The sequence below is a fragment of the Oncorhynchus gorbuscha genome, linkage group LG22 (assembly GCF_021184085.1).
Source record: "Oncorhynchus gorbuscha isolate QuinsamMale2020 ecotype Even-year linkage group LG22, OgorEven_v1.0, whole genome shotgun sequence".
Lineage (NCBI taxonomy): Eukaryota > Metazoa > Chordata > Actinopteri > Salmoniformes > Salmonidae > Oncorhynchus > Oncorhynchus gorbuscha.
The window spans coordinates 8,507,532-8,534,123 of NC_060194.1; the positions used below are offsets into that span (position 1 = coordinate 8,507,532).

Genomic DNA, 26,592 nt, shown 5'->3' on the forward strand with positions numbered 1-26,592 from the left:
TCATAATTTTTCAACAGATTACAAAAAACACACACAATCACTTATTTTGAAGCCTAATCCTTGAGTAACAGGCATCCCTGTTGCTTTGGGACACAATAAAGTATTTAACTAGTCATATTACTGTACATAACATATGGCCTCTAATATTACAATAAAATAAAATAGAAAATAAATGACTGTAAATAGAAAAAAATGGACCAGAGAAAATGTTGATCTACTTGTGATAAATACATACTACCATTCAAAAGTTTAGGGTCACTTAGAAATGTCCTTGTTTTTGAAAGAAAAGCACATTTTTTGTCCATTAAAATAACATAACATTTATCAGAAATACAGTATAGACATAGTTAATGTTGTAAATGACTATTGTAGCTGGAAACTGTACATATTTTTAATGGAATATCTACAGTGCCTTGCGAAAGTATTCGGCCCCCTTGAACTTTGTGACCTTTTGCCACATTTCAGGCTTCAAACATAAAGATATAAAACTGTACTTTTTTGTGAAGAATCAACAACAAGTGGGACACAATCATGAAGTGGAACGACATTTATTGGATATTTCAAACTTTTTGAACAAATCAAAAACTGAAAAATTGGGCGTGCAAAATTATTCAGCCCCTTTACTTTCAGTGCAGCAAACTTTCTCCAGAAGTTCAGTGAGGATCTCTGAATGATCCAATGTTGACCTAAATGACTAATGATGATAAATACAATCCACCTGTGTGTAATAAAGTCTCTGTATAAATGCACCTGCACTGTGATAGTCTCAGAGGTCCGTTAAAAGCGCAGAGAGCATCATGAAGAACAAGGAACACACCAGGCAGGTCCGAGATACTGTTGTGAAGAAGTTTAAAGCCGGATTTGGATACAAAAAGATATCCCAAGCTTTAAACATCCCAAGGAGCACTGTGCAAGCGATAATATTGAAATGGAAGGAGTATCAGACCACTGCAAATCTACTAAGACCTGGCCGTCCCTCTAAACTTTCACCATATACAAGGAGAAGACTGATCAGAGATGCAGGCAAGAGGCCCATGATCACTCTGGATGAACTGCAGAGATCTACAGCTGAGATGGGAGACTCTGTCCATAGGACAACAATCAGTCGTATATTGCACAAATCTGGCCTTTATGGAAGAGTGGCAAGAAGAAAGCCATTTCTTAAAGATATCCATAAAAAGTTGTTTAAAGTTTGCCACAAGCCACCTGGGAGACACACCAAACATGTGGAAGAAGGTGCTCTGGTCAGATGAAAGCAAAATTGAACTTTTTGGCAACAATGCAAAACGTTATGTTTGGCGTAAAAGCAACACAGCTCATCACCCTGAACAACCATCCCCACTGTCAAACATGGTGGTGGCAGCATCATGGTTTGGGCCTGCTTTTCTTCAGCAGGGACAGGGAAGATGGTTAAAATTGATGGGAAGATGGATGGAGCCAAATACAGGACCATTCTGGAAGAAAACCTGATGTAGTCTGCAAAAGACCTGAGACTGGGACGGAGATTTGTCTTCCAACAAGACAATGATCCAAAACATAAAGCAAAATCTACAATGGAATGGTTCAAAAATAAACATATCCAGTTGTTAGAATGGCCAAGTCAAAGTCCAGACCTGAATCCAATCGAGAATCTGTGGAAAGAACTGAAAACTGCTGTTCACAAATGCTCTCCATCCAACCTCACTGAGCTCGAGCTGTTTTGCAAGGAGGAATGGGAAAACATGTCAGTCTCTCGATGTGCAAAACTGATAGAGACATACCCCAAGCGACTTACAGCTGTAATCGCAGCAAAAGGTGGCGCTACAAAGTATTAACTTAAGGGGGCTGAATAATTTTGCACGCCCAATTTTTCAGTTTTTGATTGTTAAGAAAGTTTGAAATATCCAATAAATGTCGTTCCACTTCATGATTGTGTCCCACTTGTTGTTGATTCTTCACAAAAAAATACAGTTTTATTTCTTTATGTTTGAAGCCTGAAATGTGGCAAAAGGTCGCAAAGTTCAAGGGGGCCGAATACTTTCTCAAGGCACTGTACATATGCGTACAGAGGCCCATTATCAGCAACCATCTGGCCGTCTTTAGACTTATTGAGTATCTGTAGCATCAGCATTTGTGAGTTTGATTACAGGCTCAAAATGGCCAGAAACAAGTAACTTTCTTCTGAAACTCATTAGTCTATTCTTGTTCTGAGAAATTAAGGCTATTCCATGCGAGAAATTGCCAAGAAACTGAAGATCTCGTACAACGCTGTGTACTACTCCCTTCACAGAACAGAGCAAACTGACTCGAACCAGAATAGAAAGAGGAGTGGGTGGCCCCGGTGCACAACTGAGCAAGAAGACATTTACATTAGAGTATCTAGTTTGAGAAATAGATGCCTCACAAGTCCTCAAATGTCAGCTTCATTAAATAGTACCCGCAAAACAACAGCCTCAACGGGGCTGTAGTGGGGCAGGTTGAGAGCTTCAAGTTCCTTAGTGTCCACATAACCAATGAACTATCATGGTCCAAATACACCAAGTCAGTCATGAAGAGGGCTCGACAACGCCTTTTCTCCCTCAGGAGCCTGAAAAGATCTGGCATGGGTCCTCAGATCCTCAAAACATACAGCTGCACCATCGATAGCATCCTGACTGGTTGCATCAATACTTGGTATGGCAACTGCTCGGCCTTCAACCGCAAGGTACTACAGAGGGTAGTGTGTACGGCCCAGTACATCACTCGGGCCATGCCTCCTGCTATCCAGGACCTCTATACCGGGCGGTGTCAGAGGAAGGTCCTACAAATGGTCAAAGACTCCAGCCACCCTAGTCATAGACTGTTCTCTCTGCTATCGCACGGCAAGCGGTACCGGAGCGCCAAGTCTAGGACCAAGAGGCTTCTGAACAGCTTCTTTTCAGCATTTTTCTGTAAGTAAGTATTTCACTGTTGTATTCAGCCCATGTGACAAATACAATTTGATTTGAACCCTGCTTGTGTTTTTCAAATGTATCATGGCATGTAGGCTTACATTGAACACCACACATTGGCTGCTAATGTAGGAATGACAGAACAGCTTTTTCCATGTTGAAATGTTATGGGATGCATTTTGTCCGTAATTTTTTATGGCAGGCCACTCTGGTAGACCTACATGTCACACCCTGACCTGAGAGACCTTTTTATTCTCTATTTTGGTTAAGTCGGGGTGTGACTAGGGTGGGTAATCTAGGTTGTTTATTTCTATGTTGGCCTGGTATGGTTCACAGCCCAGTACGTCCTGTGCCAGCTCCCGCACTCACCGTGCAAAGTGTGTCATCGTTCCGGTTCACAGTCCAGACCCGCCAGCGACAGTCTGCAGTCCGGAACCTCCAGCGATGGTTTGCAGTCCGGAGCCTCCAGTGATGATCCATGGCCCGGAGCCTTCAGTGATGATCCATGGCCCGGAGCTTCTAGTTACGAGGTACAGTCCAGTGTTCAGCCCGGGTTCCATGGCGGGATCCGCGGGATGATCGGGCACTACGTCCCGCACCAGAGCCGCCACCGATGCTGGCGGATCCGCGAGCTGAGTGGGTTCTTCGCCCCGCACCGGAGCCGCCACCGATACTGAATGCCCACCCGGACCCTCCCCTATAGAGTCAGGTTTTGCGGTCGGAGTCCGCACCTTTGGGCGGGGGGTACTGTCACGCCCTGACCTGAGAGAGCTTTTTATTATCTATTTTGGTTAGGTCGAGGTGTGACTAGGGTGGGTAATCTAGGTTGTTTATTTCTATGTTGGCCTGGTATGGTTCCCAATCAGAGGCAGCTGTTCATCGTTGTCTCTGATTGGGGATCATATTTAGGCAGCCATTTCCCCACTGTGTTTCGTGGGATCTTGTTTTGGTGTAGTTGCCTGTGAGCACTCCATAGCTTCAAGTGTTGTTTGCTCTTTATTGTTTTTTGTGTGTTTCACGAATTTAAAGATGTGGAACCCATATCATGCTGCGCCTTGGTCTGTCTCTCCTCAAGAACGTGACACTACATCATGATCAAATAGCCAACGTATAAGACCAAAGATCAAATAGACCACTGTTAAAACTGTAAGCGGGTACAGGCTCATTGTTCCCAGTAAATGTGCGCTGGAAGTTGTGCAGAATTTTCACAAAGTTCAAGTTTGTGCTCAGCACACCTGAAATTTGCTGAGTGCGCACATTTTTTTGAGGGAACATTGCTCTCATTCATGGTTGAGCTACGCAATTACTGTTACCCTAGAGGAGCATCATACTGCATGTTGGTTGGGTTTGAGTAATGCATGTTCTATTATTATCGGTAAACTTGTCTGATTACTTAGGTTAGATTTAGGTTTTTTGTCTACTATTTGTAAGTCTCAAAACTAAAACATTGTTTGAAAATGTTATTTCTTCTGAAAAGCATAAATATTTAAAAAATAAGATAATAAAATATTTTAGAACAAATATGCCTAATTATAATTATAATTATTATAATTATCCATGTCAATAACCCAAAATGTAATTATCATGACTGCATTATAATTAATTATTCATGTCTATGTTTATATATTTGTGTAAATATTTATATACACATTTATAGCACTTTTTTTAATCAGCAGTTGTCTTTAAAGTACTTCTTCACATTCAACTCTCTGTGGGTGTCAGATCCAGAATGCAGGTGTTCCAGGTGCTAGTTGTGACCCTGCTCTCCCTCCAGACGGCCCAGGCTCAGAGTCTCCATATAGGCCCCTGCTCCATGTCGCCCATTCAACAGGAATTTGTTGTCCCCAGGTCAATAACAGCCTGTCGAGTCATTGGGATCAGGGCTTGCTATGAAGATAATGTTCTTTCTCGCTCGATCAAAAACTAGGCCTAGGTCCTATTACTGCAACATTTAAATCTGAAATGCAGCCATACACATCAACAATCATTGTTATTTTATAGCTTAATAACACAATATTGATATTGGGCTCCACTAGACTACAACATACAAGTGTCTAGTGTATCGTAAGGTTACGAATGAACTGTACAAATTAGTTCAATCGTGGTCTAGCGGTTAGGGCATTCAGCGTGCACATACAGTGCTTTCAGAAAGTATGCATAACCCTTAACTTATTGCACATTTTTGTTGTGGTACAGTTGGAATTGAAAATGGATTACATTTTTTTTCTCTCATAGAATTTCAAGCCGATTTTAAGTCAAAACTGTGACTTGGGCCACTCTGGAACATTCAATCTCGTTTTGGTTAGCAACAGTGTATATTTGACCTTGTGTTTCAGGTTATTTTCCTGCTGAAGGGTGTATTTGTCTCCCAGTGTCTTTTGGAAAGCAGACTAAACCAGGTTTTCCGCTAGTATTTTGCCTGTGCTTAGCTCTATTCCATTTCTTTTTATTCTAAAAACAAGCATACCCATAACATGAAGCAGCCATAATTTCAAGGCAATTTGTATTTTAGGACATAGCGTTAATTTCTTTGACAATTCTTTTGCAGTTTTACTTTCGTGCCTCGTTGGAAACAGGATGCAAGTTTCAGATTATTTATATTCTCTACAGGCTTCATTCCTTTCACTCTGTCATTTAGATTTGTATTGTGGAGAAACTACTATGTTGTTGGTCCATCTTCAGATTTCTCCTATCACAGCCATTCAATTCTGTAACTGTTTGAAAGTCACCATTGGCCTCATGGTGAAGTCCCTAAACGGTTTCCTTCCTCTCTGTCAACAGAGTTAGGAAGGGCGCCTGTATCAAAACACGACAGGACAGGGCGCACTGTAACCGACGGAACAGGATAAATGATGATTAGGGGAATAGGAACAGCTGGGAGCAGGAACGGACGACAGAGAGAAGAGAGAGCGAGAGAGTGAGAGAGAGAGGGGGAGAGAGAGGGATAGAACGACCAGCAGAGGGAAACGAATAGCATTGATACACCATCCAACGTGTAATTAATAACTTCACCATGCTCAAAGGTATATTCCATGTCTGCTTTTTACATGTTTTATATTATTGTACACAGAATGAGTCCATGCATCTTATTACGTGATTTGTTAAGCACCAATAGGTGCCCTTCTTTGTGAGGCATTGTAAAACTCCCTGGTCTTTTGGGTTGAATCTGTGTTTGAAATTCACTGCTCGACTGAGGGACCTTACAGATAATTGTATGTGTGGGGTACAGAGATAAGGTGGTCATTCAAAAATCATGTCAAACAATATTATTGTACACAGAATGAGTCCATGCATTTTATTACGTGATTGGTTAAGCACATTTTTACTCCTGAAATGATTTAGGCTTGCCATAACAAAGGGATTGAATACTTATAATCAATTTCAGCTTTTAATTTTGTATTAATTTGTAAACATGTTCGTATGTGAAAACTACTTCCAAGGAGCATACATTCAGTTGTTCCAAACTCACTTCACTCGTACTAAAGAGGGAGGCTCGCTCGGCTGGTGCTAGCACCTGCGTAGATCAAATCCACAGCTGAAACGCAGATGAAGGTGCTTACATGTCCTAATAATTTGGACTCTATGTGCATGCCATGTGATGAATGTAAAACATATGCATTTTCTAGACTGAATCAGGTAGTCTCTTAGGCCCACAGAGGCATGTCAACGCACAGCTCTTGGCTCTGGTCGGTTACGGTCATCACGTCGATGTTGATGCCGTTGGAGGTGAACACGTTGTACAGCTCCCCAAGTTTCTCCTTAGAGAGGGTTGGCTCTCTGCTCAGGATCCAGGCAAAGTCCACGTGGAAGGCGCCCAGGTATTCAGTGCAGCTGTAGACCACAGAGTGGCCCTCGTAGTCAGTGGACAACACCCAGTAGGGGCCAGGGGGAGAGTCTGCAGGAGAGGAAAACATATATTCAAAAACATACAGTATACATTGACATATACGCCTCAGACCAGACATGGGTCAAAGACAGACAACATAAAATGTCAAATGGACTTATATAGGTCAACCTTACAAGAATGTTGAGACAAATATATTAGAGGTATGTTTACCCTCGAAGAAGGTGACTTCCAGCTTGGCGGGCTCAGAGGGGTCCTTGACCTTAGCATAGCCAGTAATAGCATTGACAGTGTTGTTAGACCTGAGAGAAAAAGGGAGAGAGAGAGGTTAAACACATTTAACAATGGCGTTTTGTGAGGCCTACTTACACATGGGCCCCTATTCAATCAATAGTAGATAAAGGAAAGCAGCACTTGCACGTTCACTCTGAATGTTCATGCTGTATCTGAGGTGATAACCTTGTTAACCGAGTCACCCCCACGCAAGCTGTGAACATTTTCATTGGATATTGACATCCCACCTTTTTTAAGTTACCATTCTGAGTAAACCCACAGTGCGGTTTTTCTTTAACTGTAGTTGATTGAATAGGAGCCTCGGACGTGGGTTATTAAAGGACAGTCTGCTTTCATGTAAAATTAGTTACATTTTGCTAAACTATTCCTTTAAAGTTAGAGTCAGCGCTTCATGAAGTAAACAGCAATGTCGGATCGATTTCCACAACAACTAACAGCATTGAAGCGCAATAATAAACTTCTCTTGCTGTTTCCGATTCAGAAACTGTCACATTGTAGCTATTGAAGCTAACCTGTGCACAGGCGCAGATACTCTGAGATTCTCTGGGTGCATCATCTTGCGTTGTGCTCATCTGGATCTATGGTGCTGCTTGTGGCAAAGTCATATCTCTGATTCTCAGTTTAATGTACAAACATTTTATTTTGTTGAACAATCTCTTAAATGTACATACAGCAGCTCCCTGTTGAGCACACCAACTACTCCGGGGCTCTTCAAGGAGTAGGTGGCAGTGCTGCACTCGCCCTTCTGGAAGATGGCAGGGAGCTTCTGGATCTCATACCACTTGCCCAGATACTGTCCCAAAGACAAAGATAAAAGTTTACATGACACTTTTATGACACGGAATGGCTTAGTGCTCTGGGGTTAGGTTCCCCCCCAGGAATAGATCTAAGTTAGGGTTAGGATAAGGGTTAAGGTTAGGGTTGGAGCTTGGGTGCGTAAGATAGATAGTTGAAATGTTACTGATAGCCTGTAGATAGGCTAGAGCATCTACAGATGAACTATCCAAATTACTTACAAATGCATAGAAGCAACTTCAGGGACACTTTGTTTGGATAGTCCATCTGTAGATGGTCTACAGACATTTAGTAACAGTTCAACTATCTACTAACCTTAGCTCTAACCCTAATCTTAACCCTTACCCTAGCCCTTACCTTAACCCTTATTCTAATACGAATCCTAACTGTAACCTTAGTAAGCAGTTGCTTATCAACAGATTTGTTGATAATATAACCATCTGTAGAGCATCTACAGATGGAAAATCCAGACTATCCAAGTAAAGTGTGTCCGCAACTTAATATACGGTAATAAGTGTTTGGTATAGTCACCCTGGCGGTGTCAAAGTTTGCCTGGACGGGGGGTTGGGGGCATTTTCCAGGGCGGAAGGTCTGGGCGTTAGCTGCCAGAACGGACAGCAGAGTCAGAGACAAAACCTGTAGAGCCTGCATCTTGGGGTCTGTAGAGCAAAAGAAAGAAGAGTAGAGACAATGTCAGCAACTCCACTGGAGGACAATGAAAATTGACTTCAAATATTCAGTACTTCATTCAAAATCAAAACATTTTACATGATGTGGTTGCGTACACATATTTGGCAGATGTAATCACGGGTGTAGCGTAATGCTTATGGTCCTAGCTCCAACGGTGCAGTAATACCTAACAATACAAAACAAAACACACAAAAATTAAAAGAAATTTAGCGTCTGCTAAATGACTTAAATGTAAAATGTAAATGATGTAATATATGAAAAGGTAGGAAACAGAAACACATACTGTACAATAAATTCTCATAGACTCTGACCAAGCAATGTACATTTTATGTCAGAATGGTGTTACAAATAACAACTTGCACATCATCATTCATAAGGCAAAGTGAATTCGCAGAGTCTAGAGCATCATAGAGAGAAAGAGTGGAATGAATGGGTACAAGTCCCACTTACCTTGTTCAGATGCTCAACCTGGTTACAAAAATGTTCAGTGGGTTACAGACACCTATTTAAATGTATTGGAGTGGGGGTGGCATGGTGGTGGGGTGCGTGAGAGCTTGGCACCTGTTCAAATGGCTGTTATAGAAACAAACTCCTTGCTGACTCTGTTAATGACTGACATGTTTGTGCTTTTGGTTGTTACACGAGTGGAATAATATGCCATTTAGAAGATGCTTTAATCCAAACCGATTTACAGTAGTGTGCATGCATTTTCTTGTGTGTGACCCACAATGGGAATCAAACCCAAAATGCTGCCATTGAAAGCACAATGCTCTAGCAAAGTATTAAGTAATAACAGTAATAATCGTACAATGTTGTTAATAGTGTGATTACGGTGTTTCTACACAAGTATAAGAGTATCTTAACTTCCTACTACTTTCTTAGATATTGTACCATTGCACGACATTGCCAGCATTCAAGCTAAGACTTGAGTAAATGGGCAGTAAAATGTCTAATTTGAGCACCTCATCCATTTGAACACCATTATTGTATTAATTTTTTTACTGGGGTTACAAATGAATTTAGAGTATATTGTGGTTCATTTTGTCTACTGTGAGGACCATTTTAGGGGAAATAGAAGCACAAGCTCTCCCTCGCCCTCCATTTGGAAAATCTGACCATAATTCTATCCTCCTCATTCCGGCTTACAAGCAAAAATTAAAGCAGGAAGCACCAGTGACTCGGGTCAATAAAAAAGTGGTCAGATGAAGCAGATGCTAAGCTACAGGACTGTTTTGCTAGCACAGACTGGAACATGATCCGGGATTCTTCCGATGGCATTGAGGAGTACACCACATCAGTCACTGGCTTCATCAATAAGTGCGTAGATGACGTCGTCCCTAAAGTGACTGTACGTACCTACTCCAACCAGAAGCTATGGATTACAGGCAACATCCGCACTGAGCTAAAGGATAGAGCTGTCGGTTTCAAGGAGCGGGACTCTAACCCGGACGCTTATCAGAAATCCCGCTATACCCTCTGACGAACGATCAAACAGTAAAGCGTCAATACAGGACTAAGATGGAATCGTACTACACCAGCTCCGGCGCTCGTTGGGGGGCTTGCAAACTATTACAGACGACAAAGGGAAGCACAGCCGAGAGCTGCCCAGTGACACGAGCCTACCAGAAGTGCTAAATTCTATGCTTTCTTCGAGGGAAATAACACTGAAACATGCATGAGAGCATCGGCAGTTCCGGACAGGTGTGCGATCACGCTCTCCGAAGCCAATGTGAGTAAGACCTTTAAACAGGTCAACATTCACAAGGCCGCAAGGCCAGACGGATTACCAGGACGTGTACTCCGAGCATGCGCTGACCAACTGGCAAGTGTCTTCACTGACATTTTCAACCTCCCTATCTGAGTCTGTAATATCAACATGTTTCAAGCAGGCCCCCATAGTCCCTGTGCCCAAGAACACTAAGGTAACCTGCCTAAATGACTACTGACCCATAGCACTCACATCTGTAGCCATGAAGTGTTTTGAAAGGCTGGTCATGGCTCACATCAACGCCATTATCCCACATCAACGCCATTAACCCTAAACCCATTCCAATTTGCATACCGCCCCTACAGATCCACAGATGATGCAATCTCTATTGCGCTCCACACTGCCCTTTCCCACCTGAGAGCTTCAAGTTCCTTGGCATCCTCATCAACAACAAACTAACATGGTCCAAGCACACCAAGACAGTCGTTAAGATGGCATAACAAAACCTATTCCCCCTCAGGAGATTGAAAAGATTTGACATGGGTCCTCAGATCCTCAAAAGGTTCAACAACTGCACCATCGAGAGCATCCTGACTGGTTGCATCACTGCCTGGTATGGCAACTGCTCAGCCTCCGACCACAAGGCACTACAGAGGATAGGGCGTACGGCCCAGTACATCACTGGGGCCAAGCTTCCTGCAGTGAATGGCTGGAATGGAGTGAATGGAATGCTATCAAACATGTTTTTTTTCTTCATGTGTTTGATACCATGCCATTCACTCCATTCCAGCCATTCACTCCATTCCAGCCACTTGTATGAGCCGTCCTGCCTTCAGCAACCTCCACAGACATACAGGTACTGTAAGGTCGACTAGGGCCGTGTTATATTGGTTTCTCTTGATCGATATCTTTTATCAGAAATCTGAAAGATCTCAGTTTGGATCATTCAAAGACATTGAGTTGTTACAAATCCTCAGATATCTTGTCAGTATTTGCAGCAGCAAAAGACGCAATCATCTACTTGTGTACTCCAGGCCTCCTCGAAGAGCTTGTCAATTCCCTGTGTCCCTGTGTCTGTTTATAATGAATCCCCAGGGAAGGTTTTGCTTATCATGACATGGAGGTTGGTGGCTAAGGAAAATCATATTTTTCTGATGTGACCACCTTTACAAACCCAACGGATCGTATTTATCATAACTCAACCCAATTGGTTACGACCTGCCTGGTACCAAATGGTGCCATGTGGACCTTGTTAGAATGATCCGCAGGTTATTGTGTGATTACCATTTTATCATGTAATATCACATTGCTTTTATGTCATGACAGGGTGAATAAAAAACGAATCGCAGTAAATAACATCTTAGGTGTTTAGAAATGGCATGGTTATATGGTAAATACACTATTATAACCCATGCATGACTTTATTTCTTGAGTACTGTAAAAGAGAATGTGTTCTTAAGTAAACGCAAATACAAAAGCAGTGAATGTCATTGGATTATGGACTATTTACGTAAAAGGTAAGGACGGGACAGCCAGAGCCACTCAACAGGAGGTAGAGTCCCAGGAGAGGGGTACTTTCCCCCCTTCATGAAACACGTTCACATAGCAGACCCCCTGAGTGTGTACACAGGTGCCTTATACACAGGGTGTTGGCACACTAGGATAACACGTCAATCATAATTATGCAAGTTCTACATCCATGTAACTACTGACACCTGTTTCACATACAGTACATGTAACACTCTCATTCAATGTTCCCTCTAAGCTGCGTGCAGTAGCTGGGACTGCCATGCAGAAGAAATATCAGAGATTTTGTTGAAGGCAGAACGCATTGACACACATGACTCAGCCCATACTCGCTACACAGACCAGTGGGGCATAACCAATCAGAGCTGCAATAGGCCTATATGCAAATAGACCATTGCCATATATGGGTCTGTGCCATTTACCTTTAACTAAACCGTGTTTACAGAATGAGTGGTCCTGAGTAGATGAGCTTGTTTTGTGATCGAAGCAAGAGCTGCATGTAGCCACATGTGCACATTTTGTTCATCTCCTTTGCTAGGTAGTGAATTATTAACCCAGTTACAGATCATTTGTAGACAGCAATAGGGGAGTGATTGCTTCCAGGAAGACACGTACATTTCTAGACATCTTTGAAAAGCAAGTCAGATATAGAGCTTTTTTTGTCTTCAAGGGGCAGTGTTGTATTTTGAGGCAAGCCTGAATAAGCTAAGTAGCCAATAGGCAGAGGGTAGCATAATTTGTGTGATTCTCTGTAATAATGGTACGGTGATAATAATGCACTTTATTTTGCAAAGTGGTGTCTTACATCAAACAGCACAACAACATTTTCAGTCACCTCCTTGTCTGAGTGGATAAAGGTTAATGTCAAGCCCTGCATGTTTTTTTTTTCTTCAAAAGTCTCATCGAATGTAGGCCTACATTGAACACCACACACTGGCTGCTACTAATTACTGATGAGACAGCCTATAGGGAGAAAGTCAGAGACCTGGCCGTGTGGTGCCAGGAATACAACCTCTCCCTCATTGTTATCAAGACAAAGGCCCGAGCCCGCCCCCATTCTCGTCGACGGGGCTGTAGTGGAACAGGTTGAGAGCTTCAAGTTCCTTGGTGTCCCATCACCAACAAACTATCATGGTCCACACATACTAAGACAGTCGTGAAGAGTGCACGACCAAGCCCATTCCTCCTCAGGAGACTGAAAAGATTTTGCATGGGTCCTCAGATCCTTAAAACCTTCTACAGCTGCACCATCAAGAGCATAGTTGCATCATTGCGTTGTATGGCGACTGCTCGGCCTCCGACTGCAATGCACTACAGAGGGTAGTGTGTACGGCCTAGTACATCACTGGGGCCAAGCTTTCTGCCATCCAGGATTTCTATACCAGGCGGTGTCAGAGGAAGGCCCTAAAAATTATCAAAGACTCCAGCAACCCTAGTCATAGACTGTTCTCTCTGCTAATGCACCGCAAGCGGTAAAGCGGTACCGGAGCGACAAGTCTAGGTCCAAAAGGCTTCTTAACAGCTTCTACCCCCAAGCCATAAGACTCCTTAACAGCTAATCTATAGGCTACCCAGACCCCTCTTTTACACCGCTGCAACACTCTGTTTATAATCTATGCATAGTCACTAAGGAAGTAGAGAATTCAGGCAGCTTTTCCCAGCTTTTTGTTAAAAATCGCGCAACATTTCAGCGCCCTGCTATTCATGCCAGGAATATAGTATATGTATATGATTAGTATGTGTGGATAGAAAACACTCAGACGTTTTTAAAACTGTTTAAATCACGGCTGAGGCTTTAACAGAACGTGCGTTTCATCGAAAAGTGCAGGGAAATCTGTTTACTGAAAATGGAAAAATATATCCTTCCACGACTTCAAGGAATTGTTCAAAGTGAACCGAATTAAATATGGCCGAGGTTTCAGCGCCTACAGCTTCCACACGTTGTCTAGAGTCTTGTCATTTGATTCGCAATTGATTCTTGGTCTAACCGGTTCAAGGGAACTCCTTCCCTCCGGTCTCCGACCGGATGTTTTGATCGAGCTCTCTCCAGACATGTTTTATACACGGACAGCAAAAGAAATTACATCGCCTCCTGATGAATTTTATTGCGTATTAACGTGTACTAATACCTAAAGTTGCATTAGGACAGTATTTCGAAGTGTTTTGTGAAAGTTTATCGTCGACTTTTGGAATTTTAAAAAATGACGTTACGTTATGAAACGCTATTTTTTTCCGTTTATCACACAGTATTCTTAGATCGATATCTAGGCTATATATGGACCGATTTAATAAAAAATAGACCCTAAATGATGTTTATGGGACATCTAGGAGTGCCAAGAAAGAAGCTCATCAAAGGTAATGAATGTTTTATATTTTATTTCAGCGTTTTGGTTTGCGACGGCTAACGCAAAATCTGTCGTGTTAGGTGACGTTGCAGTATTTTGAGGGTGCATGGTATCAGATAATAGCTTCTCATGCTTTCGCCGAAAAGCATTTGACAAATCTGACTTGGTGGATAGATTCACAACGAGTGTAGCTTTAATTCAGTATATTGTATGTCAATTTTAATGAAAGTTTGAGTTTTATCAAAAACTATACGTGGCGCACTTGAAATTTCCACTGATTGATGTTCCCACAGCGGGAGCACTTCCCTAACAAGTTTTAACTCTACCTACATGTACATATTACCTCAACTACCTCGACTAACTGGTGCCCCCACACATTGACTTTGTACCGGTACCCCCTGTATATAGCCTAACTTGTTATATTACTGCTCCTGTTTAAATATTTGTTACTTTTTATTTCCTATTTTCTATTTTTTACTTAACACTTTTTTATCTTAAAACTTCTTAACGTATTGTTGGTTAAAGGCTAAACAGTAAAGTAAGCATTTCACTGTAAGGTTGTATTCGGTTCATTTGATTTGATTTGATTTACTGTAGGCTGAATGGTGGAACAGGAACTTCCATGTTAAAATGTTATGGGATGCATTTTCTCCATTGTTTTTGAAGGTAGCACTCTGGTAGGTCAACATTATGATCAAATAGCCACAGTAGCCTACTTGACTACTGTTAAAACTGTCACTTAAAGCGGGCTCAGTGTTCACAGTAAATGTGCGCTGAAAGTTGCACCGAACCTTCAAGTTTGCACTCAGCAGACCTGAAATTTGCTCAGAGGGAACATTGCTCTCATTCATGGTTGTAACGACGTTCGTCTGTTGAAAGAAGAGAGTCGGACCGAAATGCAGCGTGTAGGTTACTCATGACTTTAATGAAAGAATCGCGGTACATGAAATAACTGAAACTAAATACAAAAACAACAGAACGGAATGAGAAACTTATTACAGCCTATCTGGTGAATACTACACAAAGACAGGAACAAACACCCACGAAATACAAAGTGAAACCCAGGCTACCTAAATACGGTTCCCAATCAGAGACAACGAGAATCACCTGACTCTGATTGAGAACCGCCTCAGGCAGCCAAGCCTATGCAACACCCCTACTCAGCCGCAAATCCCAATAACTACAAAACCCCAATATGAAATACAACAAAATAAACCCATGTCACACCCTGGCCTGACCAAATAATAAACGAAAACACAAAATACTAAGACCAAGGCGTGAAAGAACCCCCCCCCCCCTATGGTGCGGACTCCCGGACGCACCTCAAAACCATAGGGAGGGTCCGGGTGGGCGTCTGTCCATGGTGGCGGTTCCGGCTCGGGACGTGGACCCCACTCCATTAATGTCATAGTTCCTCCCCTTTGCATCCTGGGATAATCCACCCTAGCTGCCGACCATGGCCTAATAGTCCTCACCCAGAACCCCACTGAACTGAGGAGCAGCTCGTGACTGAGGGGCAGCTCGGGACTGAGGGGCAGCTCGGGACTGAGGGGCAGCTCGGGACTGAGGTGCAGCTCGGGACTGAGGGGCAGCTCGGGACTGAGGGGCAGCTCGGGACTGAGAGAAAGCCCAGTACTGAGAGAAAGCCCAGTACTGAGAGAAAGCCCAGTACTGAGAGGAAGCCCAGTACTGAGATGAAGCTCAGGCAGGCAGGTAGTAGGCTCCGGTAGATCCTGGCTGGCTGGCGGATCTGGAAGATTCTGGTTGACTGGCAGATCTGGAAGAGACTGGTTGACTGGCAGATCTGGAAGAATCTGGTTGACTGGCAGATCTGGAAGATCATGGCTGACTGGCGGATCTAGCTGCTCTGGCTGCTCCATGCAGACTGACAGCTCTGGCTGCTCCATGTAGACTGGCAACTCTGGCTGCTCCATGCAGATTGACAGCTCTGGCTGCTCCATGCAGACTGGCAGCTTTGTGCAGACTGACAGCTCTGGCTGCTCCATGCAGACTGGCAGCTCCTTGCAGACTGGCAGCTCCTTGCAGACTGGCAGCTCCTTGCAGACTGGCAGCTCCTTGCAGACTGACAGCTCCTTGCAGACTGGCAGCTCTTTGCAGACTGGCAGCTCTGGCTGCTTCATGCAGACTGACATCTCTGGCTGCTTCATGCAGACTGACAGCTCTGGCTGCTCCATGCAGGCTGGCAGCACCTTGCAGACTGGCAGCTCCTTGCAGACTGGCAGCTCCTTCCAGACTGGCAGCTCCTTGCAGACTGACAGCTCCTTGCAGACTGACAGCTCTGGCTGCTCCATGTAGACTGACAGCTCTGGCTGCTTCATACAGACTGACATCTCTGGCTGCTTCATGCAGGCTGACAGCTCTGACTGCTCCATGCAGGCTGGAGGCTCCAGCAGCGCTGTAGAGGAGGAAGGCTCTGATAGCGCTTAACAGGCGGGAGACTCCGACAGCGCAGGAGGGAAGGAAGGCTCTGGCTGTGCTGAACAGGCGAGGCGCACTGAAGGCCTGGTGCGTGGTGCTGGAACTGGTGCTACTGGATCGAGGACACACAGGAAGCCTGGTGCGGGGAGCTGCTACCGGAGGACTGGTGTGTGAAGGTGGCACAGGATGGACTGGACCGTGAAGGTGTACTGGAGAGCCTGAGAGCAGGACTGGCACAGGACGTGCAAGGCTAGGTAGGTACACAGGAGGCCTAGTGCGTGAGGCTGGCACATTTTTCACCAGCCGACTAACACGCACCTCAGGACGAGTATGGAGCGCTAACCCCGGTGCCATCAAATCCCCGACACGCTCCGTCGGATGAATCTTGTACCTAACGCACCAAGCTATCAACTCCCTCATTACTCTCCACTCCACCTTCCCCATTAACTCCCTCACAGTCTCTGCTTCGCTCACCTCTAACACCGGTTCTGGTTCTGGTCTCCTCCTTGGCTCTTCACGATTAACAAGGAGAGTTGGCTCAGGTCTATCTCCTGACTCAGCCACTCTCCCTCTGAGCCCCCCCCCCCAATACATTTTTGGGGCTGCTTTTCGGGCTTCCCTCTGCGCCGTCGTGATTGCCTCTCCAACTCCATTCTCCTATAGCCCTCTTCGCACTGCTCCAGCGAATCCCAGGCGGGCTTCGGCACTCTCTCTGGGTCGACCGCCCACCTGTCTATTTCTTCCCACGTCGTATACTCCATGCTTCTGCTGTCCATAACGTCCTCCCTTCGCTGCTCCTGCTGCCTGTTACCACGCCACTCGGTCCGTGTGTGGCGGGTGATTCTGTAACAGCGTTCTTCGTTTGTTGAAAGAGAGTCGGACGGAAATGCAGCGTGGTGGTTACTCATGTCTTTAATGAATGAAATGACGATACATGAAAATAACGTAATATACAAAAACAACAAAACAGAACATGAAACCTAATTACAGCCTATCTGGTGAACACTACACAGAGACAGGAACAATCACCCATGAAATACAAAGTGAAACCCAGGCTACCTAAATACGGTTCCCAATCAGAGACAACGAGAATCACCTGACTCTGATTGAGAACCGCCTCAGGCAGCCAAGCCTATGCAACACCCCTACTCAGCCGCAAATCCCAATAACTCCAAAACCCCAATACAAAATACAACAAAATAAACCCATGTCACACCCTTGCCTGATCAAATAATAAACGAAAACACAAAATACTAAGACCAAGGCGTGACAGCTTGATGACTGGGGGCCTTTTTGCATACTTTTTGTAGTTCTAAATAGAGATGGCTAGAAGGGCCACAGGCCCTCCGCTGGGTTATGTCCCCCGCACTTCTAAAACCAAAATTGCACACCTGGTAGGGGTTGTCATTCATAATGTTGATGGAGGGGAGTTGGAATGATACTTTAAGTTACGTGCCAGAGAGGGCTATCCATGCCATCCTGTCCCATCCTACCATATTGTTTTAGAACATTTATCCTGTTATGTCCCCCATAACTCCAATTTGCTAATCATTTACATTATGACAGATACAAGCACCGGAATGCTACAAAGACATTCATTCAAGACACAGAGACTTCAGTGTGGCGTGACCCAGGAGAGAGAACATCCTTGAGAGACCAGATATCCTGACCAGAGAGACAACAGAGGTAAGAGGTGCTTTTCACTGTTCTATGGGATTTTATATAAAGATAAATTCACTTTACCAATGCTTAAATGAGAACTAGTTTGGGGGGGTCAAATTAATAGCGAAATAAGGTACGGTAATATTTCTGTAATATGTAATCTGAATACCTTTGTCATTTGAGGCAAAGAGAGCAATACCAACAAAGCTGATCTCTACATAGTCATAAATAGTGATAAATAGCAGTTAACTTAAAATAACCCAAAGATTTATTTATGTTACATATGTAATGGTGAAACACATTTATATTGATTTAGTTTTTTTTTTTAAATGAAGAAGCTTTTTTTGTCTTGAACATGTAACCATTTTGTGTGACCATGTTTTTCATTTATGACAGATATTACAGTTATTGAATGTTTATATTTGACATTTGATGAGGTAATGACCGATGAGTCATCCGTCCTCCTGTTCTTCTCTCACCATGTTTATATATAGTTTTTTTCTTTGACTATGAAAAGAATTGTCACAATGTGATTTCCTAGGGCCAGTTCCCAGATCCTAATTATGCCTAATCCTGGACTTACTTCTTGTGCCTCTGAAAGGGAAACAATTTCTCTTTTTGAAGCTTTGTTTTTTGACTTGAACTCTCCGCTGATTGATTGTAATTATTTTCAGGTGACGGCTGCCCCTGTGACCATGAAGCCATCATTTGCCCTTGTCTTGCCTCTCCTCCTCATACCCCTCATCAGTGCCCAGATACCCCACTGGGGGCCTTGTCCGGAACCAGCCGTCCAGCATGCCTTCAGCATGAAAAAGGTATCACTCCCCTGCCTGACCTGTCGGCACAGACAATGTACCTATACAGATATAGGATCTTAATTTGACCAGTATTGTTGCAGCAAAATAATCCTGCAGCAACAGTATTTGAACATGTTGTCTATAATCAGGCCTGGTGCCAGGAAAAGTGACTAAGAAGGCATTTGAAATCGGCGATGTGGGATTTATTACATATTTATTTGGACAGTGAAGCTAAAACTTTTAATTTGGCTCTATACTCAGCATTTTGGATTTGAGATGACTATGACTACACAATGACTACCTCAAGCTTGAGATGAGAAATGTGTTGGATGCATTTGCAGATTGTTTTGATTGTGTTTTGGATGATGCTGTGCCTAATAGAAACTAATGGAAAATATTGTGTATGGTGTCATTATATGTATTATGTCATTTTGGAGTCACCTTTATTGTAAATAAGAATATAATATGTTTCTGAACACTTCTACATTAATGTGGATGCCATGCTACCATGATTACAGAAAATCTTGAATGAATGGTATTATCTTTGTGCATCTGTTTTCCTAAAACTGAGGGTGCACAATGCCCCCTTTAGCCCACTTCTGGCACTGGCCCGTCCATAATGCTGCTTGATCTGTAGTTAGACTATTAGCTGGCTATAATTAGACTACATTAGCAGTGAAATACTGTAAATATGATGGTGTGTTACTGTGGGTTTTCAGTGAATTCATGTAAATCGCAAAGCTCATCTGCATTTGCTGCGGTGCAGGAAAATTCTCCGCAAAACAAATAGTGATCAAATTAAGATCCAACATCTCTACCTGCCAATTACTGCATTTCTATACAATTTAAACACTCAAAAATGCTATTTGGAAAACAGCAGAAGCAAGCAAAGATTACCCCTTATCACATTGGTTGCTGAAGCTTCATTCACCTCAGTCGATCTACCAGCACATATAGCCTAGTAGCTATATAATTAACCGCTACACACTAGATTTAGATTTTATGTCTAGAGTTTAATAGTCACATGTACAGGGTTACAGATGTAATTACAGGATAAAATGAAATTCTTGAGCTCCGAGCCCGAACCCAGCCTGGTTCCTCCGGAAGTCCACAATCAGCCAATTTGTTTTGCTGATGTTGAGGGGGAGGTTGTTTACCTGGTACCATGCAGTCAGAGTGCCTACCTCCTTCCTATAGGCTGTCTCATCGATGTTGGTAATCATGGCCTACTACTCTGTCGTGTCGGCAGAACAAACTTCATGATGGAGTTGGAACTGTGTGAGGCCATGCAGTCGTGGGTATACAGGGAGTACAGGTGGGGACTGAGGAGTCACCCTTGTTGAGAATCAGTGTGGGGTGAGGTAATGTTGCCTACCTTCAGCACCTGGGGGCGGCCCGTCAGAAAGTCCAGGACCCAGTTGCATAGGAGGAGTTCAGTCCCAGGGCCATGAGCTTTGTGGTGAATTTGGAATTGAAAGCAGAGCTGTAGTCAATAAAAAGCATTCTCACATATGCATTTTTTGCATTGCACTGCACACTGCCCTCGTGCACTCCAGGTGGGTGAGGGCAGTGTGTAGTGCAATGGTGATTGTGTATTCCGTGGATCTGTTAGGGCGTTAAAAGCATTTGAAAGGGTCTAGTGACTTACATGCCATGGTAATATAATATCTGAGTGAGACTGACAAACAAAATCAATAGTGGCCCTCTGGAGGTCAGGGTCCCTGGGCATTTGCCCTGCGTGCCCAGTCGGTAATTTGCCATGATGATTACTACAAGTTTAGATATCTGGCTAGACTAATTTAACAATGTAATTTATTTTTACTGAGATGGGCTTATTGAGTGACTGTCAGTGAGTGGCATAACAAGAGGAAAACTGCTGATGCACAACCAAGTTTCAAAATTGCACCTTGTGCATTCTACTTTTCTAATTTCCAACATTAAGTTGACACCAGATTGTTTAATTTCTGTATTTATTTGATTTATATTATTACTGAGGTCTAGACCTTGGTGTCCTCATATGTAGCTACGGCCCTGGTAGTATGTGACATTTGTTGTGATATTTTCATGATAATAATCATTTATTTAACTTCATTACAGAAAGAAACTTAAAGTGCACAAAAGCAAAACAAACTAAAGGTAAAGATGGAGATTTAAAGAATTTTGAGTGTGTATGTTTATTTACCCAATGTTCTAGTTCATGGGAAGATGGTTTGAAATCAGCAAACTGCCAGCCCAGTTTGAGAAGGGGAGATGAATCGAGACCAACTTCTCAATGAAGACTGATCAGACTATTCGAGTGGTCAGCTCTGAAATATTGTGAGTTTCTTAAATACACCACTTGCTTACATACACTTTTATCCATCAGACAAGTGATTGTGTCACAGACAACCTGAACAATGTGGTTTGCACTTTCATACTAGTCGGCCTACGAATGCAATTCATTTCAATTGACGTGCAGTTAATTTCAGTTGACATCCTCTGACGTTAATCTGATCCTTTTATCTTTGACATGTGACAGAAAGGAAGAGCTAAGGATTATTGAGGGGAGTCACCAAGGACTTGAAGAACCCAGCCAAGTTGGGCATCAGCTACTCTTACGGTGAGGTCCTACACCACAGCATTTTCACAATATTGTACCAACCTTAACCTAAAGCTCTTTTCAGCATGGTTCCAGCAACTATGGTCAATGTGTATGTAGCACATGTGAATGTGTGAAACGTCTTCCTCAGCCTGAAGTGTCCCCATTTGCTGCAGTGAATAGTTATATTTTCGCGTGGCACAGACAGGTAAGACATTTCTGGAGGGCAGTCACGTGCTAGCAAGGCCGAGATTCTAGCTTCTGTGTGTGCCAAATATGGAGGAAGTGGTACTCAGTAAGCAAGCAGCGTGAGGTCCTTTACAGGGGTGCCAACCCAGCTAACAACAAACGTTTTTTATTTTATTTATTTTTTAAAATTTTACCCCTTTTTCTCCCCAATTTCGAGGTATCCAATTGTTGTAGTAGCTACTATCTTGTCTCATCGCTACAACTCCCGTACGGGCTCGGGAGAGACGAAGGTTGAAAGTCATGCGTCCTCCGATACACAACCCAACCAAGCCGCACTGCTTCTTAACACAGTGCGCATCCAAACCGGAAGCCACCAATGCGCCGGAGGAAACACTGTGCACCTGGCCACCTTGGCTAGCGCACACTGCGCCCAACCCGCCACAGGAGTCACTGGTGCGCGATGAGACAAGGACACCCCTACCGACCAAGCCCTCCCTAACCCAGGCGACGCTAGGCCAATTGTGCTTCGCCCCATGGACCTCCCGGTCGCGGCCGGTTACGACAGAGCCTGGGCGCGAACCCATAACCACTGCGCCACCCGGGAGGCCCACGTTCCCACAACTTTAGATAATGTTCCTTTGGGAGTCTCATTGGGTCATTAACTAGCCTTGTTGAAAACCAGGCCCTGGAGAAAAATAGCTACATAAGGGTGGGAACCAGAATTGGCAATTAAAACCTCATCAAAATATGTTGCCGATGTTGTGCATAGAGCACACTTCTGGCAAAACAGAATTCAGCTTTCCACCAGGTTTTCTTCCAAAATGGCATACGGAAGGAACAAGTCTCTACAAAATTTGTCCTACCCAGTCTGAAAACAGTGACGAACAAAACACGTAACACCAGCGGGCATGTGTGGGAAGGTTCTTGAAATGTAACATCCAATAACTGTTTTGGTAATACAAAGTTCTCCAGACCTCCAAGGGAGGCATGACAACAATGTGATCTTGGAGGTATGGCTACCTGAGACTAGGTCATTAAATAACGTTTTCATATGAATGTTCCAGTGAAATGTGAGGACTGTGTCCAAGAGACCAGAACTTTCCAGAACATAGTTACCTTGTTCTCAGAATATTCAACATTAACGTTCAAGACACGTTTCATGGGAACGTTGCAACAACATTCATGTGTCCAGTTTCTGAGGGTTAGGAGAATATTCTATCAACGTCCCAACAGAATTGGAGTACAGAGCCAAAACAACAACAAAAATTGTCACCGTCCCAATACTTTTGGAGCTCACTGTATCGCAGTGCTTCTCAATTATTTTCTGTTACACCCGCCCTAGGAAGAAGTAAACATTTTGCGCCCCCCAACTCTCTGCCACGACTGTAAATAGTATCATTTGTCTATAAAATTGTTATAAGTACACCTCTGCATAACATTGTATCCTTATTAACATTAAATAAAACAAAAAAAGAAAATAGAAAGAAATATAGATCAACTTACAACAAAGAATAACTTTATTAACATTGTTTTTTAGTCTGTAACAGAAAATACTTAAAGTGCATCAATTTGCCTGAAATTAAAATAAAAAAATGTAATCCTTATTTAAACTGTAATTTTTTTGACCATTTGATACTGAAAAATAAAATTAATTATAATCAATAAATAATAATAAAATTCAAATTGATCAGCAACATTAACTCAGGAGCACAATATATGAAAAACTTTGACCTATAAAACAAAAATTAATAAAACAATTAATAAAACAAGTAATGCTGATCTGTTCTGACAGATAATGAATTGCTCCCACTTCGTGTCCTACATCTAAATCAGTCCTAGATCTGAGGAGAATAATTAAAACCAGCAGTGGAACCGGCTTCCAAGTCCACGTTTTAGTGATGTTGTTTGATACCCCGGAGCTCCTGAGCATGCGTCGAAATCGATAAGCAGTTTACTTCGAAACAGTGTGCGGATGCCTGTATCACTTTATCAGAAGCATGTGATCAATGACGTTTGAAGCTTCGTTTCTTCAAACAACCACCTGATTGGTTTGGTATTGGTTTCGGTAGAAGACGAAAAGGCTACTCTTCACTAAACCTGCAATAACATTGCTAAATATGTGTAAACGACAAAATAACGATTTGAGTGACGTGTCACATTTTCTGACCAATAATTGATTTCCTCTCACTCTGAGCTATGGAGAAGGCATATTTAAAAGGGACAGTCTAGCAATTTCAATTTTAGAATTGAAGCACGACTGCTTTCTCTTGACACCGAGGGACGAAATCACTTTGTGCTGGAAAGTAAAGTTGTAACGAGTGTCTGCAGTAGGGCTGGGCGGCAAAGTACCCTCAAAACTGTGCGCAGTCGCCAGAAATATCAGATCTCAGAGAGAAAGAAGCATGAGATTGAATGTCACTCAACTTTCTAGAGCGGTGGTCACCAACCGGTTGATTGGGATCGATCCTCAACGCATTTCTAGTCGATTGTATTGATTCGAGATACCTGCAAAAAAAGGTTGATCGTACGTATCATTAGGATGGTAAGAAAATTAATATGTAAATTGTTATGATTGTAAGAAAAGCCATGCGTGAAACATGAAACGTAAACATTAAATTTAATCTGTGAACATACAAACACCATGTTATGATTACAGACCAGGATTTTAGGCTTGAACAAATCTGGTGTTGCAATTCTGATGTGCAATAATACCTTTTTGGAGTTTTGGCAGTTTTATCTCACCAACAAACAAAAAGTACACCAAATGGCCTGTGAGGAGTGCTACACGAAAAAGTATAACACAGTATAAAAAACGTAAATCAGGGAAAACAGAAATAGGTATCCTGCGCATTAGCTCACAGTCCTCTATTTATAGCCTCAAATACAGTTTTCCCATAATAGTTGAAGAAGCCTGTGCAGTGGCGGATAGAGAAAATGGTTGTACAATGGAAATAGCTATAACAAGCCTGCATACAGAATGGATTTCACTAATGCAACTGTCAAAATCCCTAATGTAAGGCTTACAGTCATGCTCCCAAATACTGGAAAAAGTGTGATAATTTACGTTACATGATCACCACAGTAGCCCCACGCAGTTATAAAAATGAATTCTGCAATTATATCTCCATTAAATAACACACAACAGCATGGCATATTCTGTGAGATTTCAAAACGTTTAAAACCATGACTAGAGAGAGACTGTCAACGAATACATTTACATTTTACATTTAAGTCATTTAGCAGACGCTCTTATCCAGAGCGACTTACAAATTGGTGCATTCACCTTATGACATCCAGTGGGACAGTCACTTAACAATAGTGCATCTAAAACTTAGGGGGGGTGGGGTGAGAGGGATTACTTAACCTATCCTAGGTATTCCTTAAAGAGAATACAGCAAAGGGATTATGTTTTTACGAGTGAGTTCATGTTTCTTACTCAGCCCTGTCAACACCTTGTATTCAACACTTGTATAAGCTATAAAAATCACTTTCTTCCTATTTCCACTCTACAACAAGCACTGCAGCAGTAATGAATGAGTAGGAACGTGTATCTATAGGCTTGTGCTGTTATTATTAGCAGATTGGGTCGTTTTCAATATTGAGGAATATTTCACTTTCTCTGTTCATGGGAGTAACAACATGTTTTGTGCATGAGGCAGAAATAATGCGGTGCGACTCGAGTTTCGCCAGCTGGAAGACGTGTCCCTTTTTGGTCAATGTCAGCGGAGGAAAGGGCGAGCGGAGGGATGTTGAGAGGCGGACCCTCAGTCTGCTGCTCTCTCCCTCCACTGAGACTGACCGTCAGATGCAGGCACCATTAACACAGTAAAATAACAAAAATAAAAATGTATGTTCACTCAGCTGTGCTTCACAAGTAATGCAACAATGGATCTATTACTGGTGTGATGATATAGCCTTATCTCAACCTTTGAAATATAATATTTTTAAAAATGGCCCGAACAACAGTGAATTGGCAGGGCAATTCAGGCAAAGACAATATGCGTTGATAATGTCTTGGGTCTATAGCTTACTACACAAACCTCATTGCTACAGTACTGTTTTTAATCGGTTCATGTTGCTTAGGCTTATATTTTTTTTAAGTCACGTTAAACCAAATCTGAGTGGTAGATCTCGGGTTGCATTTTGACTCAAAGGGATCTTCAAAATGTTAGTGACCACCGTTCTAGAGTTTTCCCTGTTAAAACTATCAACGTTTCCCTTTACTGTGGCAATTGTGATCAAATCAGCACAATATTTGCAAGAGATTTTGTTGTATGCAGAACAAATCGGAGTAGGATTCTATTGCGCTGACATGCACTACTCAGCTAGTCCTCTACACAAACCTGTGCTCCTATATGCAAATAGACCATTGCCATATGGATCTGTGTTTACAGCATGAGACAGGCTTGAATAAGCTAAGTGGCCAATAAGCAGAGGGTAGCATCATTTGTCTGTTTCTCTGTAATAATTGTTTGGGAATAATAATGCCTTATGTTTTTTGTAAAGTGGTTTCTTGCATCAAACAACACTTTTCAGTCACCTTGTCTGAAGGACATGATTAAAGACCACAAAGTTCTCTCAGCGCCATGGCAGAAAATGTAGAATAGCAGGAAATTTGCTTTAAAACTAACATTTTGTTAGCTGAGAGAACTTTGTGGTTTTTAAGCTGATATCCTATGCATTTTGCCATGGCTTATGGCTTATGCTCTGTTATTTTACTCAAACATAATAACAAAATGAATACAGCTAAATTGGTTGTTTTTGGAATTTTCTATTCTCCCTGACCGTCTAGCTTTTTTTTTTGATGATTGAGAA

At 42.7% G+C, this 26,592-nt stretch overlaps 1 protein-coding gene and 1 pseudogene across 1 annotated transcript; one reads left to right on the forward strand and one right to left on the reverse strand.

The window, feature by feature from the left end:
* Positions 1 to 6,284: 6,284 nt before the first annotated feature.
* On the reverse strand, positions 6,285 to 9,053 carry LOC124010142 (apolipoprotein D-like). Its single transcript, XM_046322515.1, has 6 exons — positions 8,983 to 9,053; positions 8,628 to 8,698; positions 8,374 to 8,501; positions 7,719 to 7,840; positions 6,967 to 7,055; positions 6,285 to 6,804 (listed from the first exon to the last, which is right to left on the reverse strand). The coding sequence occupies exons 2-6, from the start codon at positions 8,629 to 8,631 to the stop codon at positions 6,554 to 6,556; spliced, it is 594 nt and encodes a 197-aa protein (XP_046178471.1). The 5' UTR covers positions 8,632 to 8,698; positions 8,983 to 9,053; the 3' UTR covers positions 6,285 to 6,553.
* A 9,855-nt stretch (positions 9,054 to 18,908) lies between these two features.
* Positions 18,909 to 21,744, forward strand: LOC124010252 (annotated as a pseudogene).
* Positions 21,745 to 26,592: the final 4,848 nt, after the last annotated feature.

Bases quoted from the DNA above. Each gene is read 5' to 3' on its own strand.
- LOC124010142 (XM_046322515.1), bottom strand. The intron at 7,056-7,718 runs GTATGTACATTT...TTTTTCTCTCAG, and splicing joins GTGCTCAACAGGGAGCTGCT to GTCTAACAACACTGTCAATG. The intron at 6,805-6,966 runs GTAAACATACCT...CCTCTCCTGCAG, and splicing joins GGAAGTCACCTTCTTCGAGG to ACTCTCCCCCTGGCCCCTAC.